The following is a 24,457-nucleotide window of genomic DNA, read 5'->3' as shown; positions in this document are numbered from 1 at the left end:
TTTCCGGGTGCATTTTTGTGCAGTATTTGCAAAATAATAACAGGCACGGCAACACTTTCTCAAACATTTTGGAATTGTGGTGCATCCAGTGATAAATTAGGATAAATATAATAACCACTCAATTAAAGAAACAACATTTTTTTAAATTTCCTGTAGGAGCATGCAAATTTACATTTTTACAATTGGGTGTCTCTCCCCCCACACTCTGTCTCCCCCACCACTATTCTATTCCATGGAAGCTCAGTAGATAACCTTTGGCCAATGATTGTCTCTCAACCCAAATTACCGCACAGGGTTGCTCTGGTGAGAGATGGGAGCTATATGCATGCCACTTTGAGCTTCTGAAGAACAGGCAGGATGTTGAATGAAAGAATGGAATGGAATGGAATGGAATAGAATAGAATAGAAAAGAAAAGAAAAGAATAGAAAAAATGGCATGTTATGGCATAGAATAGAATGCAGAATAGAATGCAGAATGGAATGGAATAGACTAGAATAGAATAGAGAATGAGTAAAATACAGAAAGAATAGATAGAATAGAATAGAATAAATGTCATGTTATGGCATAGAATAGAATAGAATGCAGAATAGAATAGAGTAGAATAGAATAGAGTAGAATAGAACAGAACAGAACAGAACAGAACAGAACAGAACAAAAATACGGAATGGAATGGAATGCAGAATAGAATGCAGAATAGAATGCAGAATGGAATGGAATAGACTAGAATAGAATAGGGAATGAGTAAAATACAGAAAGAATAGAATAGAATAGAATAGAATAGAATAGAATAGAAAAAATGGCATATTATGGCATAGAATAGAATAGAATGCAGAATAGAATAGAGTAGAATAGAATAGAATAGAACAGAACAGAACAGAACAGAACAAAAATACGGAATGGAATGGAATGGAATGGAATGGAATGCAGAATAGAATGCAGAATGGAATGGAATAGACTAGAATAGAATAGGGAATGAATAAAATACAGAATGAATAGAATAGAAAAAATGGCATGGCATGGCATAGCATAGAATAGAATGGAATGGAATAGAAAAAATGGCATGGAATGGCATAGAATAGAATAGAATACAGAACAGAACAGAACAGAATAGAATAGAAAAAATGGCATGGCATGGCATAGCCACAGGATAGGATAGGATAGAATAGATTAGAATAGGCTATAATAGAATAGAATTCTTTATTTGAGAGAGCTTATGAACAGAAGACATATTCCTTGTGATCGGACACACAAGGAATATGTCTTCTGTTCATAAGCTCTCATTGTACATAAAAGCTATAAGTGATAAATCATGATCCTAGTCATCATAAAAATACGTTCATCATAAATCATAAGATAAAACGGTTTAGTGAAGTAATTTCATCAGATCCTCCGGCTCAGAAATTCATTGCTGCCGTTTCAAGGAACCATACAATTGGAGAGAAGGGCTGAAGATTATTTGTCTGCAAGCAGAATTTATTACCCTCTGAGACAAGCAGTCAGTCCTGATAGAAAGGGAATTCTTAGGATATAGTTGGATCCAAAATGTTCTCCTACATTTCCTGCACCTTTCTTGCTTTTCCCTATAGCCAATTAAACTCCACATTTCTTTATAAAGTCAGAGTTTAACTGCTACATTTCTGCAGCAAAAGGAAGTGTGCGAATCATTTCAAACTGCTATTCTCCAGAAACTGTCAGAATTTTTAAAAAGGCCGACCGACTCAGCCATTTAACTATTGGAAATATTCTACCGTAGGCTACTTTAGTTTGAAACCTGGGTTTCATGACCTTGTATGAACAGAAAAATATCTGATGATGTATCAAGTCAGAGATCTGGTTCTTCCTCCAAAACCAGATTACAAAATGTAAATTCAATACAATCCTTTGCAATAACAACCAAGGCATTTCTTCTGGCGCTCAATCCATACCACTTATCGCTACGGCTTAGAATAGAATAGAATAGAATAGAATAGAATAGAATAGAATAGAATAGAATAGAATAGAATAGAATTTATTGGCCAAGTGTGAGTGGACACACAAGGAATTTGTTTGGGTGCATATGCTCTCAGTGTAAAAGAAAAAGAAAAAAATACCTTCATCAAGGTACATCATTTACAACACAAATGATGGTCATAGGGTACAATTTAACCCTTAATGATAGCAACAAAAACTTACAGTCATACAGTCATAAGTGGAAAGAGATTGGTGATGGAAACGATGAGATGATTAATAGTAGTGTAATTTTAGTAAATAGTTTGACAGTGTTGAGGAAATTATTTATTTAGCAGAGTGATGGCCTTCGGGGAAAAAACTGTTCTTGTGTCTAGTTGTTCTGGTCTGCAGTGCTCTATAGCATCGTTTTGATGGTAGGAGTTGAAACAGTTTATGTGCAGGATGTGAGGGATCTGTAAATCTTTTCACGGCCCTCTTCTTGATTCGTGCAGTATACAGGTCCTCAATGGAAGGCAGGTTGGTAGCAATTATTTTTTCTGCAGTTCTAATTGTCCTCTGAAGTCTGTGTCTTTCTTGTTGGGTTGCAGAACCAAATCAGACAGTTATAGAGGTGCAAATGACAGACTCAATAATTCCTCTGTAGAACTGGATCAGCAGCTCCTTGGTCAGTTTGAGCTTTCTGAGTTGGCGCAGAAAGAACATTCTTCGTTGTCCTTTTTTGATGATGTTTTTGATGTTAACTGTCCATTTTAGATCTTGTGATATGATAGAACCCAGAAATTTGAAGGTTTCTACTGTTGATACTGTGTTGTCGTATTGTGAGAGGTGGAAGTATGGAAGGGTTTCTCCTAAAGTCTACCACCATTTCTACAGTTCTGAGTGTGTTTGAATTTTGAATTGTGAATGCTTGTTGTTTTGCAGGTGGCGGAATTAGCTGGCTATACTGCCCGTGTATACAACATGTTTTCAGTCTTCGATGAAGTAAAGAGAGGCATTTACAAAATGTCAGACCTTACTCCAGAGCGGGAAAGCAGCCACAAGAAAAGGAATAAAGCCAAACAATGCATTCATGGCCCTTTAGAAATCAAAGGTAATCAATGCATTTCTGCCCTCTTGATTTCTTTTTAATATTTCACATCTGGGTAAAGTACAGCACCGATATATTGGGACAGCTTTATCTCATCTCTTCTTAAATACGTGTGGTTTGTTTTTTTTAACTAGCTTTGTGCTACTTTTATGATTTATTAAGGGATAATGGATAAATTTTATGTCACTGGCAGTGGATTCAACAGGAAAGGATGAATTAACGACAACGCTTCTAGCCAGTAAAATTGGCAAAATTAACAGGCAAAGTTCTTTAGCCTAATGTGACTTTGCCTACAATAGGATCGGAGCCAGAAAGGTACAGTAGTAGCCAAAATTGTGGAAACCTTTTGGGAAAAGTGTATTTTTGAGGTTTGATGGCTAATAAAGGACCTCTGGTGGCTCAGCAGACTAAGTCTGTCTGTTATTAACACAGCTGCTTGCAATTACTGCCAGTTCAAGTCCCACCAGGCCCAAGGTTGACTCAGCCTTCCATCCTTTATAAGGTAGGTAAAATGAGGACCCAGATTGTTGGGGGCAATAAAGTTGACTTTGTATATAGGATACAAATGGATGAAGACTATTGCTTAACACAGTGTAAGCCGCCCTGAGTCTTCGGAGAAGGGCGGGATATAAATTCAAATAAAAAAAAATAAAAATAAAAAAATAACACCACTTTTTTTTTTATTTTGGAGTTTCAAAAGATAATCCTATTCCACTGCTGGAATGGCCTGGGAATAGCCCAGACCTTCACCCAATTGAAAATCTATGGAGCCGACTAAAGAAACTTGTTAGTCAGAAGCGATCCAGCAATAAAACCCAGTTAATAGAAGCCATCATTCAATCTTCATTCCACATTATAACAGCTGGAGGACTAAAAGACTTGGTTCACTTCATGGGAAGACATTGTAAGGCCGTAATTCATGCTAAATGTTACCCAACTAAGTATTAACTGACATGGTGATAATTTTTGTATATCTCGTTTCTTCTATGGTGATAATTTTTGTATACCGGTATCTCGTTTTTTTCTACGTATTTCACTTTTCTTCTTTATATTGTAACTGCTATTCTAATAGCAAATCCTTCCCAAAAAAGTGGTGTTATTAGCTAGTTTTAGAAAATACACTTTTTTTTTTTTTTTTTAGAATAGAATAGAATTTTATTGGCCAAGTGTGATTGGACACACAAGGAATTTGTCTTGGTGCATATGCTCTCAGTGTACATAAAAGAAAAGATACGTTCATCAAGGTTTCCCCAAAAGGTTTCCACAATTTTGGCCACTACTGTAGATTAGTATTTCTATATGTATGGATTAACAAGGAGAGGCCTTTACAAATACAGGTGAGGAGGATCCCTTAAAAGGGTAAAGAATATACAATTTTATACAATTCAAACATACTGTATATGCTGGAATGTGTTCTTTCATTGGTTAGCATCATTTGACTCATTGCTGATGATATTACATGAATATTCATGAATATTACATGAAATGTAATATTCTTAGCATGATCCTGTTAATGCCTAATTGCGTATTCATTGAGCGTGTTTTTTACATTATGATGAGGCCTAAGGAGTAAATAGCATTTGAACAGGCTTTAATGCAGCATTAAAGCTTTGAACACGGATTCTGGGCTAATTTCAGTGTCTGAAATTAGAGAAAGCAACTGCCAGGCTAATTTTGGGCAACACTGAACAAGGTAGAGTAAAGATCTTTTTATCCAACACCATTAAAATAAACGAATAAATGAAAGGCTTAAGCATATGAAGAATGGTTGCAGGAATAGAGTATGTCTTGGTGTAATGAAAAGCAGGACAAGGGGTGACATGATCGTAGTCTTCCAATATTTGAGGGGCTGCCACAAAGAAGAGGGAGTCAAGCTATCCTCCAAAGCACCTGAGGATAGGACAAGAAGCCATAACTGGAAACTGATCAAGGAGAGAAGCAACTTAGAACTAAGGAGAAATTTCCTGGCAGTGAGGACTGTGCCTAAATGCTAGCTACCTGCCTCTAATACAATCCCTGGGCTTTGAGGGTGTGAAGATGAAGTCAAGATATTCTTTTAAGTGACAAGTCAAAAGGAAGAGGCTCTTTGGATGATTCAGATAAACATCCATGCAGACGTTCCCTTACCTAGTGGACATGTTGAGCTACAGCTACCATCCCTTTGAATGCACGATGGCCACTTAAAAGCATAACGATCGATGTCAAATAGCATTTTGCAGGATCATCAATAGGCTTCGGCTTCGTGCCGAGGTATTTGCAGGGCAGGAAGAGAGAAGAGGAGGAAGAATGGAAATGACAAATATAAAATAAAAATAAAAATAAAACCGCTGTGCTGTTGTGATGCAAGTTTAGCCTCCTTTTGTACATGCATGGTATCATATGCACAACTCAATATTTCTGTTCCTAAGCAAGGCAGTGGTTTAGTGTGTGCTACCCCGTGTGCATGGGTTATGAGTTATGGGGAATTCTGGGAGTTGAAGTCCAAAGGTCTTAAAGTTGCCAAGACTGGAAATCCTGCCCTAGGGTGATATCAAGGGTGGAGTAATTGGGCTTTGGAAATCATGAGATGATAGATAGATAGATAGATAGATAGATAGATAGATAGATAGATAGATAGATAGATAGATAGATAGAGATAGATAGATAGAGAGATAAATAGGATAGAGAGATAAATAGGATAGAGATAAACAGATATGATAGAAAGAGAGATATAGATGATTGGTAGAAAAACAGTGATGATAGATGATTACTACAGTAGATAGATAGATAGATAGGATAGATAGATAGGATAGAGAGATAAATATAACAGAGAGATAGGATAGACTGAGAGATAGATGCGATAGAAAGAGAGATAAAGATGATAGATGACTAGAGATGATGATGATAGATAGATAGATAGATAGATAGATAGATAGATAGATAGATAGATAGATAGATAGATAGATAGATAGATAGATAGACAGACAGACAGACAGACAGACAGACAGGGATAGGGATAGAGAGATAGAGATAGAGATAGATAGATAGATAGATAGATAGATAGATAGATAGATAGATAGATAGATAGATAGATAGATAGATAGATGATAGATAGATAGACGGACGTAGATGTGGACATATAGATACAGATGTTGGAGCATGAACGCAGCCTAGTCTCTGATCTTTTCCCAGGTTTATACCACTGGCTTTTGAAGTCCTACATGCTGCTAGGAAAAGATGTGGCTGCTTGAAGAAGTTCTAGAAGGGGCCATGTTTGGACTGGCTATCTATTGCTTCAGAATATATTTGCTTATATTCTGAAGCAAAATGCTTCAAATCAAATCGGGAGGGTTGTGTAGCCTTATCAAGAATAAATTCTTAAAGTGTTGAATAAAACCTAACGCAAATATAACAGATTTGTAGTGATTGTGCAGCATCTAGGATTGAGCGGCCCGGTGGCCTAGACGTGGCGCTCTCACTTCACAATCCGGAAGCTCTTGAGTTCTATCCTAGGTAGCGACAGATATTTCTCTCTATATATACGAGTTATATGGTCTGCTGTGAACAAAGCATAGGCATCAGGAAGGGCATCCGGCCAATAAATACTCAGCTCCATTCAGTCGCTCCCGACTCCACCTCGATGTAAAGGATTACAAGGACTTTAAAAGAGGGAGGGGGGAAATGCTCGGTCTGTGATTGAGACGGGTGCAAATTCTTAACGTCACGGAAGACTAAGAAACAAAGTCCAATCTCTTCCCTAATCCCATCTAGAATTTAGGGAAGCATTTTCATGTGAAACTCGCCAGGTAACGAAGGTCTGTTCGCAAAACGGCCTTTCACGAACCAATAATTTTCTGTCTGTGCTTGCGTGTCTCCTTGCTCTATTAATATACCTTGTGTTTTTTGTCTTTTTTTTTTTTTACTTATAGGAAAAGTAATAGATATTGATCATGGGATTATCTGTGAAAATGTCCCTATAATTACCCCCAGTGGAGATGTGGTGGTTTCCAAGCTAAACTTCAAAGTAAGATGCTATGCAGGAACCTTCTGATTGTTGTCCTCACAGTTAGCACAAAAACGAGCGCAGCATTCATGTCCCATATGTTAAATACTTGGACAAGCATATGGAAAATGGGGAGATCAAGCAAGGTAGGCATAGCAGCTGGACGGCAGAGGCAGAAATGTGCGCAGGTAGTCCTCGAGTTACGACACACACACACCGAACATTTAGGCTGCTAAATGAAACATTTGTTAAGGGAGTTTTGCCCCGTTTTTACGGCTTTGCTCGCCACGGTTGTTAAGTGAATCGTTGCCTTTTGTTCAATTCGTAACATGGTTGTTAAGCGAATCCGGGTTTCCCCCTTGACTTTGTTCGTCAGAATGCCACAAAAGGGGATCACGTGACCGCCGGGTCACTGCCACCGTCATAAATACGAGTCGGTTGCTAAGCGCCTGAATTTTGATCGCGTGACCACGGGGAATGCTGCAACGGTTGTAAGTATGGAAAATGGTCACCAGTCACTTTTTCCAGTGCCGTTGCACTGCCGAACGGTCACTAAATGAACTGTTTGTCCCACTATAGGTAGTCCTCGACTTACGACCTCAACCGAGCCCAATGTTTCTATCGCTAAGCAAGGGAGTTGTTAACTGAGCTTTGTCCCAATTTCCAACCCTTTTTTTTTTTTTTTTTGGCCAGACCCGTTAAGGAATTGCTTCGGTTGTTAAGTGAATCACGGGGGTTGTTAAGTGAATCTGGCTTCCCCCACCCTCCCCATGTAACTGTGGGGATGCCGCAACGGTCATAAGTGGAAAACCTGTCATAAGTCATCCCAAAGGTGCTTTTTTCAAGAGGCAACTGGACTTCCTGGTTTTCCGTTGAAGACATTTCGCTTCTCATCCAAGAAGCTTCTTCCGTTCTGATCTTCAGCTTCAAAAAGCCAGGTGAAAAATATCTGTTCTCTCTCCCCCAAAGTGATTGTGTCTCTCACTCCACTTTACAGGTTGAGGAAGGCATTCACCTCCTAATTGCCGGCCCCAATGGTTGTGGGAAGAGTTCTCTGTTTAGGATTTTGAGTGGTTTGTGGCCCGTCTATGAAGGGGTTCTTTACAAACCCCCTCCCCAGCATATGTTCTACATTCCACAAAGGTTTGGCATTTTTGTTTCTTACAAATCTGGTTGATAATAAGGGGGTCTAGGGGATAAACCGTATGATGTACAGTTGAGGGAACTAGGTATGTCTAGGCCAGGGCTCTGCAAACTTGGCTCCTTTAAGACTTGTGGACTTCAACTCCCTCAGCCAGCAAAGTTAAAGTCCACAAGACTTAAAAGAGCCAAGTCTGCAGAGCCCTGGTCTAGGCTAGCAAAGGGAAGGAGTGATAGGATAGCAGTCTTCCAATATTTAAGAGAAGAGAGGGTGGACCCTTATCTCCCAACCGCTTGAGGGCAGGACAAGAAGCAATGGGTGGAATATCATTAAAGAGGGATTCAGCCTAGAATTAGAATAGAATAGAATAGAATTTTCTATTCCACCCACCCATCCATCCATCCCACCATCCACCCACCACCCATCCATCTATCCACTCATCCATCCATCATCCAGCCAGCATCCATCCATCCACTCGCCCACCCGTCCACCATCCATCCATCCACTCGCCCATCCACCATCCACTCGCCCACCCATCCACCATCCATCCATCCACTCGCCCATCCACCATCCATCCATCCACCCATCCTCCATCCATCCACCATCCATCCACCCATCCATCCATCCACCCACCCATCCATCCATCCATCCATCCATCCACCCACCCATCCATCCATCCAAAGAATAGCAGAATAACAGAGTTGGAAGAGACCTTGGAGACTGGCCAGTTCCAGGTGATATTGGTGGGGTGGAGGAGGTACCCTACACCACAGGGCCTAGGCTAGACTTCTTCACACACACACACACACACCAACACCACCTGGAACTGGCCACAGAGCCTTCCCAGAGTGAATATTTTTGCAGTTTTCGGAACAATTGTTGGTCTTTTTTCTTCTTCTTCCCCTGTCAGCAGGATGACTTCTAATTATAACCTCCTGCTTATGCAAAAAAAAAACACACCACAACCCACTAAGCTCTGCACTGGGTAAGCTGTGCTAATGGGTGTAAGCTAATTAAACTTAGTTGTAATAAGGGAGCTGTTTGAAATATTTAAGAGACCCTGCTGGGTGCTGGACAGAGAGGTTCACTGACTGTTATTTGAAGCCCATTTCAATTATTTATATCTTAAAAGAATCGTGGAAAATATACCGTGGCCTGGAGTACTCTCGAGCTAATTTCAGCGGAGAAAATAGCATATCAGTTAAAAATAAAGAACCATTAGTAGTGGTTTTGTGTGTGTGTGTATGTGTGTAATAAGATTTATGGGTTTGAGGATTAAAAAATAATTTATGGAGTAAGTGAAGGTTTGAAAGGGATTTATGTAAATCTAAGAGAGACGGAGGATATTGTAACTATTGGAGAGAAAACAGGAAGACATATTTCATCGTTTTCCTTTTTCTTGCTTACTTATTTTCCTTCTTTATTTCTGTCTTTTTCTTTAGATTCGACTCTCACTGAGTGTAAAATTCTAAATAAAAATAAATAATAATAATTTAAAAAAAGAAGAAGGTGGGGGCTTAAATGACACTTGGACAGTAGATTGTACCAAAGACGTACTCCACCTCTATGGAACACAGGCAGCCCTCGACTTACGACCACAACGGAGCCCAAAATTTAGGCTGCCAAGCGAGACAGCTGCTCAGTCAATTTTGCCCCATTTTTGTGACCTCTCTTGCCTCAGTTGTTAAGCGAAACACTGCAGTTGTTGAACGAGTAACCCGGTTGTTAAGTGAATCTGGCTTTTCCCCTTGCCTCTCAGAAGGTCACAAAAGATAATCACATAACCCCAGGACACTCCGACCGTCATAAATATGTTGCCAAGCGGCTGAATTTTTGGTCATGTGACCCTGAGGATGCGGCAACGGTCGTAAGTGTGAAAAACAGTCATAAGTCACTTTTTCCCCAGTGCCATCGTAACTTCAAATGGTCACTAAATGAACTGCTGTTCATACACTGAGAGCATATGCACCAAGACAAATTCCTTGTGTGTCCAATCACACTTGGCCAATAAAATTCTATTCTATTCTAAATTCTATTCTATTCTGTAAGTCAAAGACTAATCTGTGATGGTTATAAATTCTTGATACATATAAATTAGCAATTCCCATTTTATTATATGTTTGCTTTTATTAGAATCTAGGTCAGGATTGAGGCTTTAATCCTCCTTGCAAGATCATTAACAGTGAATTCCAATAGTTTTATTCCGGCCAGCTTTTTGCACATTAATGCGACATACTCTAGATCAGGGCTGGGAAGTGGCTCACCAGGCTAATGCAGCCTGTTATTAAACACAGCTGCTTGCAATTACTGCAGGCTCGAGTCCCACCAGGCCCAAGGTTGACTCAGCCTTCCATCCTTTATAAGGTAGGTAAAATGAGGACCCAGATTGTTGGGGGCAATAAAAGTTGACTTTGTGTATAAATATACAAATAGGATGAGACTATTGCCTTACACAATGTAAGCCACCCTGAGTCTTTGGAGAAGGGCGGGATATAAATTCAAATTAAAAAAAAATAATCACCAAGGAGATTCGCTATTTAATAATTCCAGGTTTGTTTGTTTTTTTAAATGCCCTAGACCAGCGGTCACCAACTGGTGGTCCGTGGACCATTGGTGGTTCGCGAGAAAATTTTGGTGGTCCGCAGAAAAATTATTTGCATTTTTTATCTTGCACTAAATCAGGGGTCCTCAAACTACGGCTGAATACATGCAATGAAGGTTTGTGTTGCTGCAGAGAGTCTCCCCCTTCGGGGTCTTTTTGTGGGGGTCGGAGGGGGGCAGAAATTCCGACTTGGGGTCTGCTTTAGCCTCCTGGTCAGGGCTTTGGGCGAAGGCTGGAGGGAAGTGGTGGCGAAGAGCCGGAGGGCCTCATTCCAGTGGGACTGCATCATGGCCTGAAACTGACTGACTATCTCAGCCCGTTGAGCCTCCAGGTGCTGGTACCTGGCCTTGCACTCCCGCAGGTCTTCCCTCTGCTTGGAAAGCCTATGCTCCTAGTCCTCAGGGAGGTGTTTCTGCTGAGCCTCCTCAGTCAGATCCAATTTGAGCTGAGCCAGCTGTTTTGCCAACTCTTTCTCATGGTGGCTGCTTATTTTCGACAACTGCTTCCTGTTGGGGCCCTAAGGAGCTCGGGTAGGCAGGCGAGAGTGGCTGGGAGGGGAGGGGCGAGGCAAGCAGAGGCCGGCGAGGCGCTCGTCACCATGAGTGACATTGAGTTGGCCACACCCATCCAGTCACATGACCACCTAGCCACGCCCATCCAGCCAGTCATTAGACAGATCGTATCAGTGGTCCGCGGGATTTAAAATTATGAATTTAGTGGTCCCTGAGGTCCGAAAGGTTGGGGACCCCTGTCCTAGACCAGAGGTGGGCTTTACCTACTGTTACCACTGGTTCGCCCAGCACCGGAAATGTGAGCATGCACGCATACACGCTTTGCTCGTATGCGTGCGGTTGTCACAAAACATGGCAATTCACTCACGTGCGCCATCCCCACATGCGTGTGATGTCAAACAGCACGGTAATTTGCTCACGCACGCAGTCCACACGTGTGCGGCGCATTGGTGGGTTTCAATTTTTTTTAGTACCGGTTCTGTGGGTGTGGCTTGGTGGGCATGGCAGGGGAAGGATACTGTAAAAGCTCCATTCCCACCCCACTCCAGGGGAAGGATACTGTAAAAGCTCCATTCCCTCCCTACTCCAGGGGAAGGATACTGTAAAAGCTCCATTCCCACCCCACTCCAGGGGAAGGATAATGCAAAATCTCCATTTCCTTCCAATCAGCTGGAACTTGGGAGGCAGAGAATAGATGGGGGCGGGGCCAGTCAGAATTTTTACTACTGGTTGTCCACACTACTCAAAATTTCCGCTACCGGTTCTCCAGAACTGGTCAGAACCTGCTGAAACCCACCTCTGGTGCGGCGTCAAAAACACAGCGATATAGGATGAGATTGCGCCCAGGTGGGTGGGGGCGGGGGCAGGCTGGGCCTACCCGCAGGTCGCAACTACCGGTTTGCCTGAACCGGTCCGAACCAGTTGAATACCACCTCTGCCCTAGACAAGTGAAGAGTTATATAGAAATGGCTTCTTCAAATTCTTCCATCAAATTTGTGTCAGAGTAGACATGGACATGCTTGTGTGGTCCTTAGTGTTCTTTTTTTTTTTTAATTTACATTTATATCCCGCCCTTCTCCGAAGACTCAGGGCGGCTTACAGTGTGTAAGGCAATAGTCTCATTCTATTTGTATATTTACAAAGTCAACTCATTGCCCCCCCAACAATCTGGGTCCTCATTTTACCTACCTTATAAAAGATGGAAGGCTGAGTCAACCTTGGATCTGGTGGGACTAGAACCTGCAGTAATTGCAGGCTGCTGTGTTCTAATAACAGGCTTCTTACCAGCCTGAGCTACCACGGCCCCTTCTTTGAGCATGTTTTCCTGCAGACATTTCTTGACCTAACTAGGTAACATCATCAGTGGTAGTACGGAGTGGGGTTTGCTCTCGTTTTATAGACAAGTGGCTTTCTCTGTCAGTGGGAGCATCCTTGGTGGTTCCTTGATTAGGCTGTTGTTGATTGTTAGCTTGTTTGTTTGTGTTGGTAGTTCCTTGATTGGGATATTGTTTATTAATCTTGGTGTTCATCCCTGCTCATCTGGATGTTGATTGCTGGTGAGGAGTTACAGGTAATCCTTGTCTTACAACGGTTCATTTAATGACCGTTCGAAGTTAAAACAGCACTGGGGAAAAAAAGCGACTTGTGACCCTTTTTTCACACTTACAATTGCAGCATCTCTATTGTCACCTGATCAGAATTCAGATGCTTGGCAAACTGACTCATACTTACGACAGTTGCGGTGCCCCGCGGGGGGGGGGTCACGCGATCCCCTCTGGCGACCTTCTGATGAGCAAAGTCAATGGGGAATCAGGATTCACTTAACTTAGCGGTGTGACTGACTTAACAACGGCAGGGATTATACTTAATAACTGCGGCAAGAAACGTCATAAAATGAGACGAAACCCATTGAGCAACGATCTCGTTTAGCAACACGAATCTTGAGCTCCGTTATGGTTGTAATTCGAGGACTACCTGTGTGTGTGTGGGGGGGTGGTTGGGTGATTTTTCTACATTTTTCAAGGAGACCTTTCTCAATGTAGGTATGTAATGTATGTATTACATTATCAATGTATGTAACTGGAGCGTGATTGAATGTACAAAAAGTATAGGTGGAATCTGCATGATGTTATATTGTAATTTGCACGAAAGAAAAAGCGTTAGAAAAGCATGTACCAGCCAAGTCGCCCCATGTCTAATGTTTTTAAATTGTATATTTAATAAAATTTATAATAATAATAATAATGAAAAAAGGTTTGTTGACCAGTTTAACTTACTGCTAGCAAAGCAACAAAACGTATTTAAAACATGTTCCCATCTCTACATTCAGGATATGATTCCAGGCAAAAGGTATCCAAACGATCAGATTTGGGAAAAACTAGGAATATTTATTAAAAATAGGAGGCAGTATGAATTTGAAGAAAGAACCACTTTCAAACAGTCCATGAAAATTCTCCCGTTTCTTTCCGCTTGGAATGGAAGACACAAATATATTTATCTTTATTTATTTTTTTTAGACTTGTTTGCTGCCCCATCTTGCATAGGTATAGTTCCCATTTCGATACGACGTTCTGTCTTGTGTGGATTTTCATTCAAAGGCGTGAGATAAATTCTTCTCTAGTCTTCAGCCAGAGTTATTCCCGCTAATAAACTTTAATTATTTCTTCTGTAAACAATCCATTGTTTTTTTTCCAGCACGTTTAGGGAAATCCTCAAATAATTACAGCATGTAGAAACGTGGCATTTAAAACATTAGGTTCTTGCTCAGAGAACAGCAGCCTGAAATAGCAGGGTTGAGATGGGACTTTCGCACAAAGCAAGAGGGCAAATCCAATTATCTTTTTTATTATTATTATTTCTTCTTCAGGCCTTACATGTCCCTGGGGACACTACGGGATCAAGTCATCTATCCCGATTCGGTGGATGACATGCATGAAAAAGGATACCAAGACCAGGATCTGGAATATATCCTGCAGATAGTTCATTTGAATCATATTATTCAGAGAGAGGGAGGTATGCATTATTTTTCTGGAAAATACGGTATGTCATTAGAAAGCGGGAATTCGCAAATGCCAACCAAACCAGGAAGGTGAGCTCAACTTTTGTCAGGGTTCCAAGCAGGGGTGGGCTTCAAAATTTTTAGCAAGGGGTTCTCTGCCCGGTTGCTGGGTGGGCGTGGATGGATGGATGGATGGATAGATGGATGGAGTAGGTAAGAAGATGGATGGATGGATGGATGGATAGATATAGAGAAAGACAGAAAGAGAAACACAGAGAGACAGATAGTAGGTAAGAAGATGGATGGATGGATGGATGGATGGATGGATGGATGGATGGATGGATAGATATAGAGAAAGACAGAAAGAGAAACACAGAGAGAGAGATAGTAGGTAAGAAGATGGATGGATGGATGGATAGATGGATGGATAGATATAGAGAAAGACAGAAAGAGAAACAGAGAGACAGATAGTAGGTAAGAAGATGGATGGATGGATGGATGGATGGATAGATATAGAGAAAGACAGAAGGAAACACAGAGAGACAGATAGTAGGTAAGAAGATGGATGGATGGATGGATGGATGGATGGACAGATATAGAGAAAGACAGAAAGAGAAACACAGAGAGACAGATAGTAGGTAAGAAGATGGATGGATGGATGGATAGATATAGAGAAAGACAGAAAGAGACAAAAACAGATAGGTAAGTAGATAGATACAGAAAGATTCTAGATAGAAATAGGTGAACATAGATGATAGATAGATAGATAGATAGATAGATAGATAGATAGAGAGAGAGAGAGAGAGAGAGAGAGAGAGAGAGAGAGAGAGAATAATTAAAGTTAGATAGATTGTAGTTGTAAGTCAAGGACTATCCATATTTTACTCTCTAATAAAGATCTCTCCCTAGCCGGAGCCATTTTTTAAGGTTTTCATGGAAATCTTCCTTTGAGTTGAACAAACGTTGTCTTACAAAGGGTGACATGAGTTTTCAAAATGAACACGGAGGCTTTGTATCTTTCATGTGACTCCCTGAAGGGTGGAACGCTGTGATCGATTGGAAAGACGTCCTGTCTGGAGGAGAGAAGCAGAGAATGGGGATGGCTCGGATGTTTTATCACCGGTAAGTCTGATCCTTTGGTTTCAGTGCGGATAGAATAGTCCTGAGTTAGTTTAATGCTACTGATAGTCTGAATAGCAACAGCGCTTAGACGTATATATTGCTTCGCAGTGCTTTACGGCCCTCTCTAAGCGGTTTACAGAGTCAGCCTTTTGCCCCCAACAATCATTTTACTGACCTCGGAAGGATGGAAGACTGAGTCAACCTTTCAGCCGGTCAAGATTGAACTGCTGGCACTGGGCAGAGTTAACCTGCAATATTGCATTCTAACTACTGCGAAGGAGAAGAGGAAGGAAGGAAGGAAGGAAGGAAGGAAGGAAGGAAGGGAGGGAGGGAGGGAGGGGAGGGGGGAGAGAGGGAGTAAGGAAGGAGCAGCAATACCACTTAGACTTATATACCGCTTCACAGGGCTTTACAGCCCCTCTCTAAGCGGTTTACAGAGTCAGCCTCTTGCCCCCAACAATCTGGCTCCTCATTTTACCGACCTCGGAAGGACGGAAGGCTGAGTCATCCTTGAGTCGGTCAGGATCGAACTGCTGGCAGTGGGCAGAGTCAGCCTGCAATACCACATTCCCACCACCGCGCCACCACGGCTCTAAAGTAGCATTTCCCCACCTTGGCAAATTGAAGACGGGCAGACTTCAATTCCCAGAATCCTCCAATCAGCCATGTTGACTGGGGGATTCTGGGAGTTGGAGTCCGCCCATTTTCAAATTGCCAAAGTTTAAAGACGCCAATCTAAATGACTCGATTCTGTAGATCCAAAGCAAGCAAAGAATTCACAGCAACTGGATCCAACAAAGCACTACGAATGAGATCTATTGAATCGCCTCCTGGTGCTGATTTCATTCAGAAAGACTGAAAAAGAAAGAAATGCAGGGGTAGCAACTTGGTGACCTTGGGAAACTGTGGACTCCCTCCAACAAGGTCTGGCATTACACAATCGCAATCCGCCACTTTCCAAGGCGGCTCTGTTACACAAGTGTGCTCTCAGGTTCAGTTTATAGTCACTGTTGTGACCCAGGCCCAAATAGATAGTAGGAAACTCAGTCTGTAAAAGCAAACAAACATTATTAAAACAGCTGAGAATTAACCAATTCACCAAGGCCAATTCACCAAGCCCAACTCACTACGGCCAACTCACCTTGGCCAACTCACTATGGCCAATTCACCAAGGCCAACTCACCACGGCCAACTCACCTTGGCCAACTCACTACAGCCAATTCAACAAGGCCAATTCACCATGGCCAATTCACCATGGCCAACTCACTACGGCCAACTCACCACGGCCAAATCACCTTGGCCAACTCACTACGGCCAATTCACCAAGGCCAATTCACCACGGTAATTCACCATGGCCAATTCACCATGGCCAACTTACTACGGCCAATTCACCAAGGCCAATTCACCACGGCCAATTCACCAAGGCCAACTCACCACGGCCAACTCACCTTGGCCAACTCACTACGGCCAATTCACCAAGGCCAATTCACCATGGCCAATTCACCATGGCTAACTCACTACAGCCAACTCACCACAGCCAAATCACCTTGGCCAACTCACCACGGCCAATTCACCAAGGCCAACTCACTACGGCCAATTCACCAAGGCCAACTCACCATGGCCAACTCACTATGGCCAGCTCATTGCAGCCAATTCATCACGGCCAACTCACTGAGGGACCCCTCGCTTTAACAATTTAACAATTCTGTTTGATTATTTAAAAGAAATCAAAATTACTTTAATTTTCGCCATTGACATTTCATTCTGTCCCTCCTTTTGCATCCTTTCTTTCATGACTCTCTTCCGCCATTTCTTTGATATTAGTGTAACTCTTGTCCTGCAGTGGTGAATTGGCCACGGCGCATTTTCCTAGACCCCTATGAAGAGCACTCATTCAGCTAAAAGGAGGTAGTGGAAAAGACCACATGTCTACCTTATCTTCCTATGGAGATCTGCCAGAGGAAAAATCAGGAGTTTTTAATGAGAAATACATTGGAAACCAATGGTGCTGATGAATAGCACATTTATAAATTTAGTGGCATTTCTTTGAGAAGAGGTGAAACAAGACACTCACAGACGCTTACTCCGGCAATCCAGTTGCTTCCATCCTGGCGTCAGGAGAAATGTGAGAAAAATACAAGTAGTCCTCGACTTACGACCGCAATTGAGCCCAGAGTTTCTCTTCTTAAGGGAGAAGTTCATTCAGTGACTATCTCCCCCCCCCGCCTTTTTATGACTTTTCTTGCCGCACGCGTGACGCGAATCCCTTCAGTCGATGGATGAGTTAGTAACGTGGTTTGTTAAGTGAATCAGGCTTTCACGTTGACGTCGCAAAAGGGGGAGTCACGTGATCCTTGGGAACGCTGCAGCCGTCGTAAGTGTGAGTCAGATGCCAAGGGCCCGAATTTGGATGGGGATGCCGCAAGAATCGTAGGCGCGAAAGACCAATCCCAAGTCGCTTCTTGTATGTGGCCGTTGTAACTGGTCACTAAACGAATGATTGTAAGTCAAGGTACTTAACCTGTACGGTATTCAGGGGAACAGCAAAATAATAATAATAATAATAATACTGCAATGCTGCAATGCTCTCTACATGGGGCTCCCCTTGAAGAGCACCCGGAGGCTCCAGTTGGTCCAGAATGCGGCTGCGCAGGTGATAGAGGGAGCCCCTCGTGGCTCCCATGTGACACCTCTCCTGCGCAGACTGCACTGGCTACCTGTGGTCTTTCGGGTGCGCTTCAAGGTTTTGGTAACTATCTTCAAAGTGCTCCATGGCATTGGGCCGGGATACTTACGGGACCGTCTACTGCCACCGATTGCCTCCCACCGACCCGTGCGCTCTCACAGGGAGGGACTCCTCAGGGTGCCGTCAGCCAGGCAGTGCTGGCTGGCGACGCCCAGGGGAAGGGCCTTTTCTGTGGGGGCTCCCACCCTCTGGAACGAACTTCCCCCAGGACTTCGCCAACTTCCTGACCTTCAAACCTTTCGCCACGAGCTTAAGACACATCTTTTTATCTGCGCAGGACTGGACTAGAATTTTAAATTTAAATTTGGTTTTAATGGGGTTTTACTATTTTATTGTGGTTTTAATATTCGGCCGTATTTAATAAGTTTTTTAAATTGGGGTTTTAACTTGTATTTATATTTATGTTTTACTTGGCTGTAAACCGCCCTGAGTCCCTTGGGAGATAGGGCGGTATAAAAATATGATTAAATAAATAAATAAATAAATAAATAAATAAATAAATAATAATAATAATAATAATAATAATAATAATAATAATAATAATAATAATAATAATAATAATAATCCTGTTTCTCTTCTTTGCAAGGCCGAAATACGCACTGCTGGACGAATGCACGAGTGCCATCAGCATCGACGTGGAAGGAAAAATATTCCAGGCTGCTAAAAATGCGGGCATCTCACTGCTTTCCATAACTCACAGGCTATCCCTATGGTGAGTCTGCATTTAAAGGGGAAGACGCTCTTTCCTCTTCCACGTATTTCAGTGGGGCATCAATTAATGGGGTTAATTCAGCCTCTGCCGCTTAAATAAGTCATAAATGCAGAGTTTATCCACAACGTGTAATTGGCAAAGGTCTACCAAGAGATCCAGCTGGAATCAATGGAACGACTTGCCTACAGAAATTGTAGGTGTTCCATCCCTGGAGGTTTTCATGAAGAGATTGAACAGCCATTGGTCTGGAATGGTCTAGGGCAGGGGTCTGCGAACTTGGCTCTTTTAAGACTTGTGGACTTCAACTCCCAGAGTTCCTCAGCCAGCAAAGTCCACAAGTCTTAAAAGAGCCACGTTTGCAGACCCCTGGTATAGGGCAGCGCAGGGCCCAGGGGTGAAATCCAGCAGGTTGTGACAGGTTCTGGAGAACCGGTAGTGGAAATTTTGAGCAGTTCGGAGAACCGGCAAATACCACCTCTGGCTGGCCCCAGAGTGGGGAGGGAATGGGGATTTTGCAGTATCCTTCCCCCAGGAGTGGGGAGGGAATGGAGATTTTGCAGTATCCTTCTCTCAGGAGTAGGGAGGGAATGGGAATTTTGCAGTATCCTTCCCCCCAGGAGTGGGGAAGGAATGGAGATTTTGCAGTATCCTTCCCCCCAGGAGTGGGGAGGGAATGGAGATTTTGCAGTATCCTTCCCCCAGGAGTAGGGAGGGAATGGAGATTTTGCAGTATCCTTCTCCCAGGAGTGGGGAGGGAATGGGGATTTTGCAATATTCTTCCCCAGGAGTGGGGAGGGAATGGAGATTTTGCAGTATCCTTTCCCCCAGAGTAGGGAGGGAATGGGGATTTTGCAGTATCCTTCCCCAGGAGTGGGGAGGGAATGGGGATTTTGCAGTATCCTTCCCCTGGAGTGGGGAGGGAATGGAGATTTTGCAGTATCCTTCCCCCAGGAGTGGGGAGGGAATGGGGATTTTGCAGTATCCTTCCCCTGGAGTGGGGAGGGAATGGAGATTTTGCAGTATCCTTCCCCCAGGAGTGGGGAGGGAATGGAGATTTTGCAATATCCTTTCCCTGGAGTGGGGAGGGAATGGAGATTTTACAGTATCCTTTCCCCCAGAGTAGGGAGGGAATGGGGATTTTGCAGTATCCTTCCCCAGGAGTGGGGAGGGAATGGGGATTTTGCAGTATCCTTCCCCTGGAGTGGGGAGGGAATGGGGATTTTGCGGTATCCTTCCCCAGCCATGCCCACAGAACCGGTAATAAAAAAATGGATTTCACCACTGGTTATTCTATTATTTTGTTATCTGGAATAAAGTTCTGCGTGTAAACATGAAGATTTTTCAGAACCTTGTTATAGCAGGATCTCCTGTTTGAGCAGGGGGTTGGACTAGAGGACCTCCAAGCCCCCTTTCAACTCTGTTATTTTGTATCTCCCCCCTCAGGGCACTTGGAGGGAGAGAGTAGAAAACTGATTTTAAAGAACTGTATAACCCAATTCATTATCAACATCCTCATTTAACAACCCCATAATCCCTTGCGGAGTGGAGTCTGGGCAACTGAATGGAGCGAGCAGATTGTTTTAATGGCCGGATGCCTTCCTGTTGCCAATGCAGAGTTATATTCAGCAGATATATTCTCATTGTGCCCAGCGAGAGAATTATTAGGAGCTGCGGTGGCCTAGCGGTAGAGCTCTTGCTTCCCAATCGGGAAGTTGTGAGTTCGATTCTAGGTAGAGGTCAGATGTAGGCTCTCCTGCTTGGGCAAGGGGGTTGGACTAGATGACCTGCAAGGTCCCTTTTCTAACTCTGTTAAAAAAAGAAATCTGCCTCTACTTACGATCGAACTCACAGCCTCCTGATTGTGAGGCAAGGGCTCCACTTCTAGGCCACCACACCACTCTGCAACTGTATGACCCAATTGTTGGGAATAGATTAACGGACTTATTCTAGATCCCGTTGCTCGATTTTATAGTGAGAATTTCTCTCTCTCTCCCTCTCTCTTCGTTCTTGCAGGAAGTACCATACGCACTTGCTCCAGTTTGACGGGGAAGGCGGCTGGCGCTTCGAAGAGTTGGACACTGCTATCCGCTTAACTCTGAGCGAGGAAAAGCAGAGACTTGAATCGCAGCTGGCAGGGATGCCAAAAATGCAGCAAAGACTAAATGAACTTTGCAAAACCCTCGGGGAAGATTCCGTGTTTAAAACAGTGGATAAAGAAGAATAAAAGCCTTTAGGTTCCTGTCCCCCACCACACAATTTTTTAAAAGAGAAATATATAAATATATATAGATATAGATATAAATATTAATATACACATGCACTTTGGATTCTAAGATGCTACGGTTTACATAGAGGATTAATTTAGATTTGCAACTTTGATTGCCCCGGTTTGAACCAGTGGCGGTATTTAGCCGGTTCGCAGCAGTTCAGGCGAACCAGTAGTAATAAAAGCTACTGGCTTGGGCGAACCGGTAGTAAAAAAAATATGCTACCAGTTCAGGCAAACCGGTAATAAAAAAAATGCTACCAGTTCAGGCAAACCGCTATAAAAAAAATGCTACCGGTTCAGGTGAACCTGTAGTTTAAAAATGCTACCGGTTCGTCCGAACTGGTATTTCCGACAATCAGCTGTGCCGCACAATGATATTAAATCCTGCTTTCTAGCGAATCAAAATCGCGCGGCACAGCTGTTCTCCCCCCTCCTCGCTGTTCTACTGAACTCCTTAAGCCTCCTTTTTCTGTGCTGCGCGGTAGCGCCAGTGGTGCGCATGCACGCACAGTGTGCATCTGGTGCGTACCAGAACGGATGGCAAACCTCGGTTTGAACGGCCTTCAAATGGGTTCGGCTTTCACCCCTCATAATCCGGTGCTATTGAAGGGGGGGATTTTGGCAGTTGAAATCCAACAGAATTGGCCCAAAATTGTATGCTTTAGAAAATTAGTTGCATTGGGAAAGAAAAGTGCTATTCATAGTTAATCTTAGTGAGGTTTGTTTTGCTCCGTGTGAAAACTGGGGCCTTGGAGGAGCGTGAAATGTCTCAAAAGCATTTTTTTCTTCTTCTTCTTTTTATTAAAAGGACATCTGGACTTTCTTTGTTTTTCCTCGAAGACCTTCCTTTGAACCTTTGAGGAAAACCATAAAACCTCCAGTTGCCTTTTGTAACCAAAAAAATAAATAAAAATAAATTGCATCTTTGAGATAACCATGAAACTGGATGACTGTGAAATCTCCATAGAAGAAAAAGCTCGATGAAAAATCTTACGTATTACAGGTAGTCCTCAACTTACAACTGTTCGTTTAGTGACCGAAGTTACGACGTCACTGAAATATAAATTATATATATATACAGTATATATATATACTGTATGTAGGTCTTTGGTTATTCGGGTTTTCTCCCGCGTAAAATTGGAAGTGTCTTGGCGACGTTTCGACGAAGTCTCATTCGTCATCTTCAGGCTTCGTGCTTCTTGCTCCCAGAAGCACGAAGCTGAAGCCTGAAGATGACGAATGAGACTTCGTCGAAACGTCGCCAAGACACTTCCAATTTTACGCGGGAGAAAACCCGAATAACCAAAGACCTACATACAAACACCCGCAAAAACCTCAGAAAACAAATATATACTGTATATCTATATAATACACTCACAAACAAATACACCCACAGATTTCAAGAGCAATCTTATTTTAAGACGTTTTTAAAGACACAAACATCCCTCAGTTTAGGCATTGATGCTAACGGAGGTCTAGAGATTTTCGCCACTAACAATTTTAGTATTTACAAGACGCTAAATTAATTGTTCTCGGCTTCTGTAGTTTTTTTTTCTCTCCAAACATCAGTGCTGGTATTCAGCCGGTTCGGAGCGATTCGGCGAACCGGTAGTGGCGACCTGAGGATGGGCCCATCCACCGCCCCGCCGCTACGTCGCCCTGAGCCACGTTTTCAAAGCCGCGTGCGCTCACATTTTCGGTTTGTGGCAAACCGGTGATAAAATTATGTGAAATTCCACCCCCTTTGCCAAACGTGGCTCCAATTCTATGTTTGTATGACTCTGTAGCCATTTTTTAAGCCTGTCTAATTTAGAAGGACGTGCTGTGACATTCTTAAGCTGTCATGGTGTATGCAGGTGCTCCTTGACTTACAACAGTTCATTTAGCGAACTTTCAGCATTGAAAAAAAGTAACTTACGGTCGTTTTTCATGCTTATGACCGGTTGCAGCGTCCCCGGGGTCACGTGATCAAAACTCAGATGGTTCACATTTATGACGGGGGGGTCACGCGATCCCCTTTTGCGAACGTCCGATAAGCAAAGTCAATGGGGAAGCCGGATTCACTTAACAACCGCGTGGCTGAATTTAACCCCTGCAACGGTTCGCTTAACAACTGTGGCAAGAAAGTTCGTAAAAGGGGACGAGAAGACTCCCTGAGCAAAATGTTCTGCTTAGCGGCAGAAATCGGCGGCTCAATGCCGGTTATAAGTCGAGGACTACCTGTACAGACCCTCTACACCTGTTCCTGTCCGTTTCCTCTTCCTTTCCCTCCTGATTCGACGCGTGAATAGTTTCTATGCTTTTCGAGGTCGTATCATCAGCCTTGCAAATGTCAGAACCACGTTTCTGGTTCACAATGTCATAATTTATCAAGACGTTATAATATAAAGTCACTTGGAATAATATACTTGAAAGCTGTGCAGGGAGTTCTCAGACTTACGACCACGATGGAGCCAGCGGTGGGCTTTCACATTTTGTTACCCAGCCTCAAAAACGTGCCCAAATAGGATGGCATAGAGCCCAGATGGCCACCTGCAATTTCTGCTACCGGTTCGCTTGAACCGGTTCGAACCGACTGAATACCATTGAATACCAACTTCTCGTTTTACCAACTTCCTTGCCGCGGTTGTTACACGGTTGTTAAGTTAGTAACATGGTTGTTAAGTGAATCTGGTTTCCCCCAGATTGTCAGAAGGTCTCAAAAGGGGATCACGTGACCCCCCCCTCTTCCTCCCCGCCTCCCCGTCCCCCGGGGACACTGCAACTATCGTAAATTCATGCCAAGCCTCCGGATTTTGATCACGTGACCATGGGGGCTGCCGCCACGGTCATAAGTGTGAAAAGCGGTCATAAGTCACTTTTATCAATGCTGTTGTCACTTCGAATGGCACTTTAACTGTTGTAAATCGAGGACTATCTGTAATTTCATAGATTCTCAATACAAGGCTAATCGCGCATTGCCCTTACCGACTTTTATGATAGATACACAATCCCGTAGATAACAATATTCATCAGATGCAAAATGAAATTTGGTACTGCTTTTAATTTAACATTGGCATCCACGTGAATTTTTAAAATAAAGGATAAATTACAGGGAGTCCTTGACTTACGACAATTCATTTAGTGACCGTTGGAAGTTACAAGGGCACTGAAAAAAGCATCTTATGACCGTTTTTCAGACTTATGACCATTGAGCATCCCCATAGTCACATGATCAAAATTCTGACGCTTGGATTCATATTTATGACGGTTGCAGCGTCCCAGCGTCACGTGATCCCTCGTTCAACCTTTTGACGTGGAAAGTCACTAGGAAAGCCTGATTCACTTAACAACCA

At 42.9% G+C, this 24,457-nt stretch overlaps 1 protein-coding gene across 1 annotated transcript in view; it reads left to right on the top strand.

The window, feature by feature from the left end:
- Positions 1-21,077, top strand: part of ABCD2 (ATP binding cassette subfamily D member 2) — a 35,939-nt gene extending 14,862 nt beyond the window's left edge. The window contains exons 4-10 of the mRNA XM_058190482.1: positions 2,873-3,041; positions 6,947-7,041; positions 8,018-8,163; positions 14,142-14,287; positions 15,311-15,395; positions 18,728-18,853; positions 20,867-21,077. Coding sequence (XP_058046465.1) covers positions 2,873-3,041; positions 6,947-7,041; positions 8,018-8,163; positions 14,142-14,287; positions 15,311-15,395; positions 18,728-18,853; positions 20,867-21,077 — 978 coding nt within the window. The remainder of the gene's footprint in view (positions 1-2,872; positions 3,042-6,946; positions 7,042-8,017; positions 8,164-14,141; positions 14,288-15,310; positions 15,396-18,727; positions 18,854-20,866) is intronic.
- The last annotated feature ends 3,380 nt before the right edge of the window (positions 21,078-24,457 follow it).

This window comes from Ahaetulla prasina, chromosome 7 (genome assembly GCF_028640845.1).
Source record: "Ahaetulla prasina isolate Xishuangbanna chromosome 7, ASM2864084v1, whole genome shotgun sequence".
Taxonomy (NCBI): Eukaryota; Metazoa; Chordata; class Lepidosauria; order Squamata; family Colubridae; genus Ahaetulla; species Ahaetulla prasina.
The sequence above is the reverse complement of the archived record's forward strand: the minus strand, read 5'-3'. Positions and strand labels throughout refer to the sequence as shown.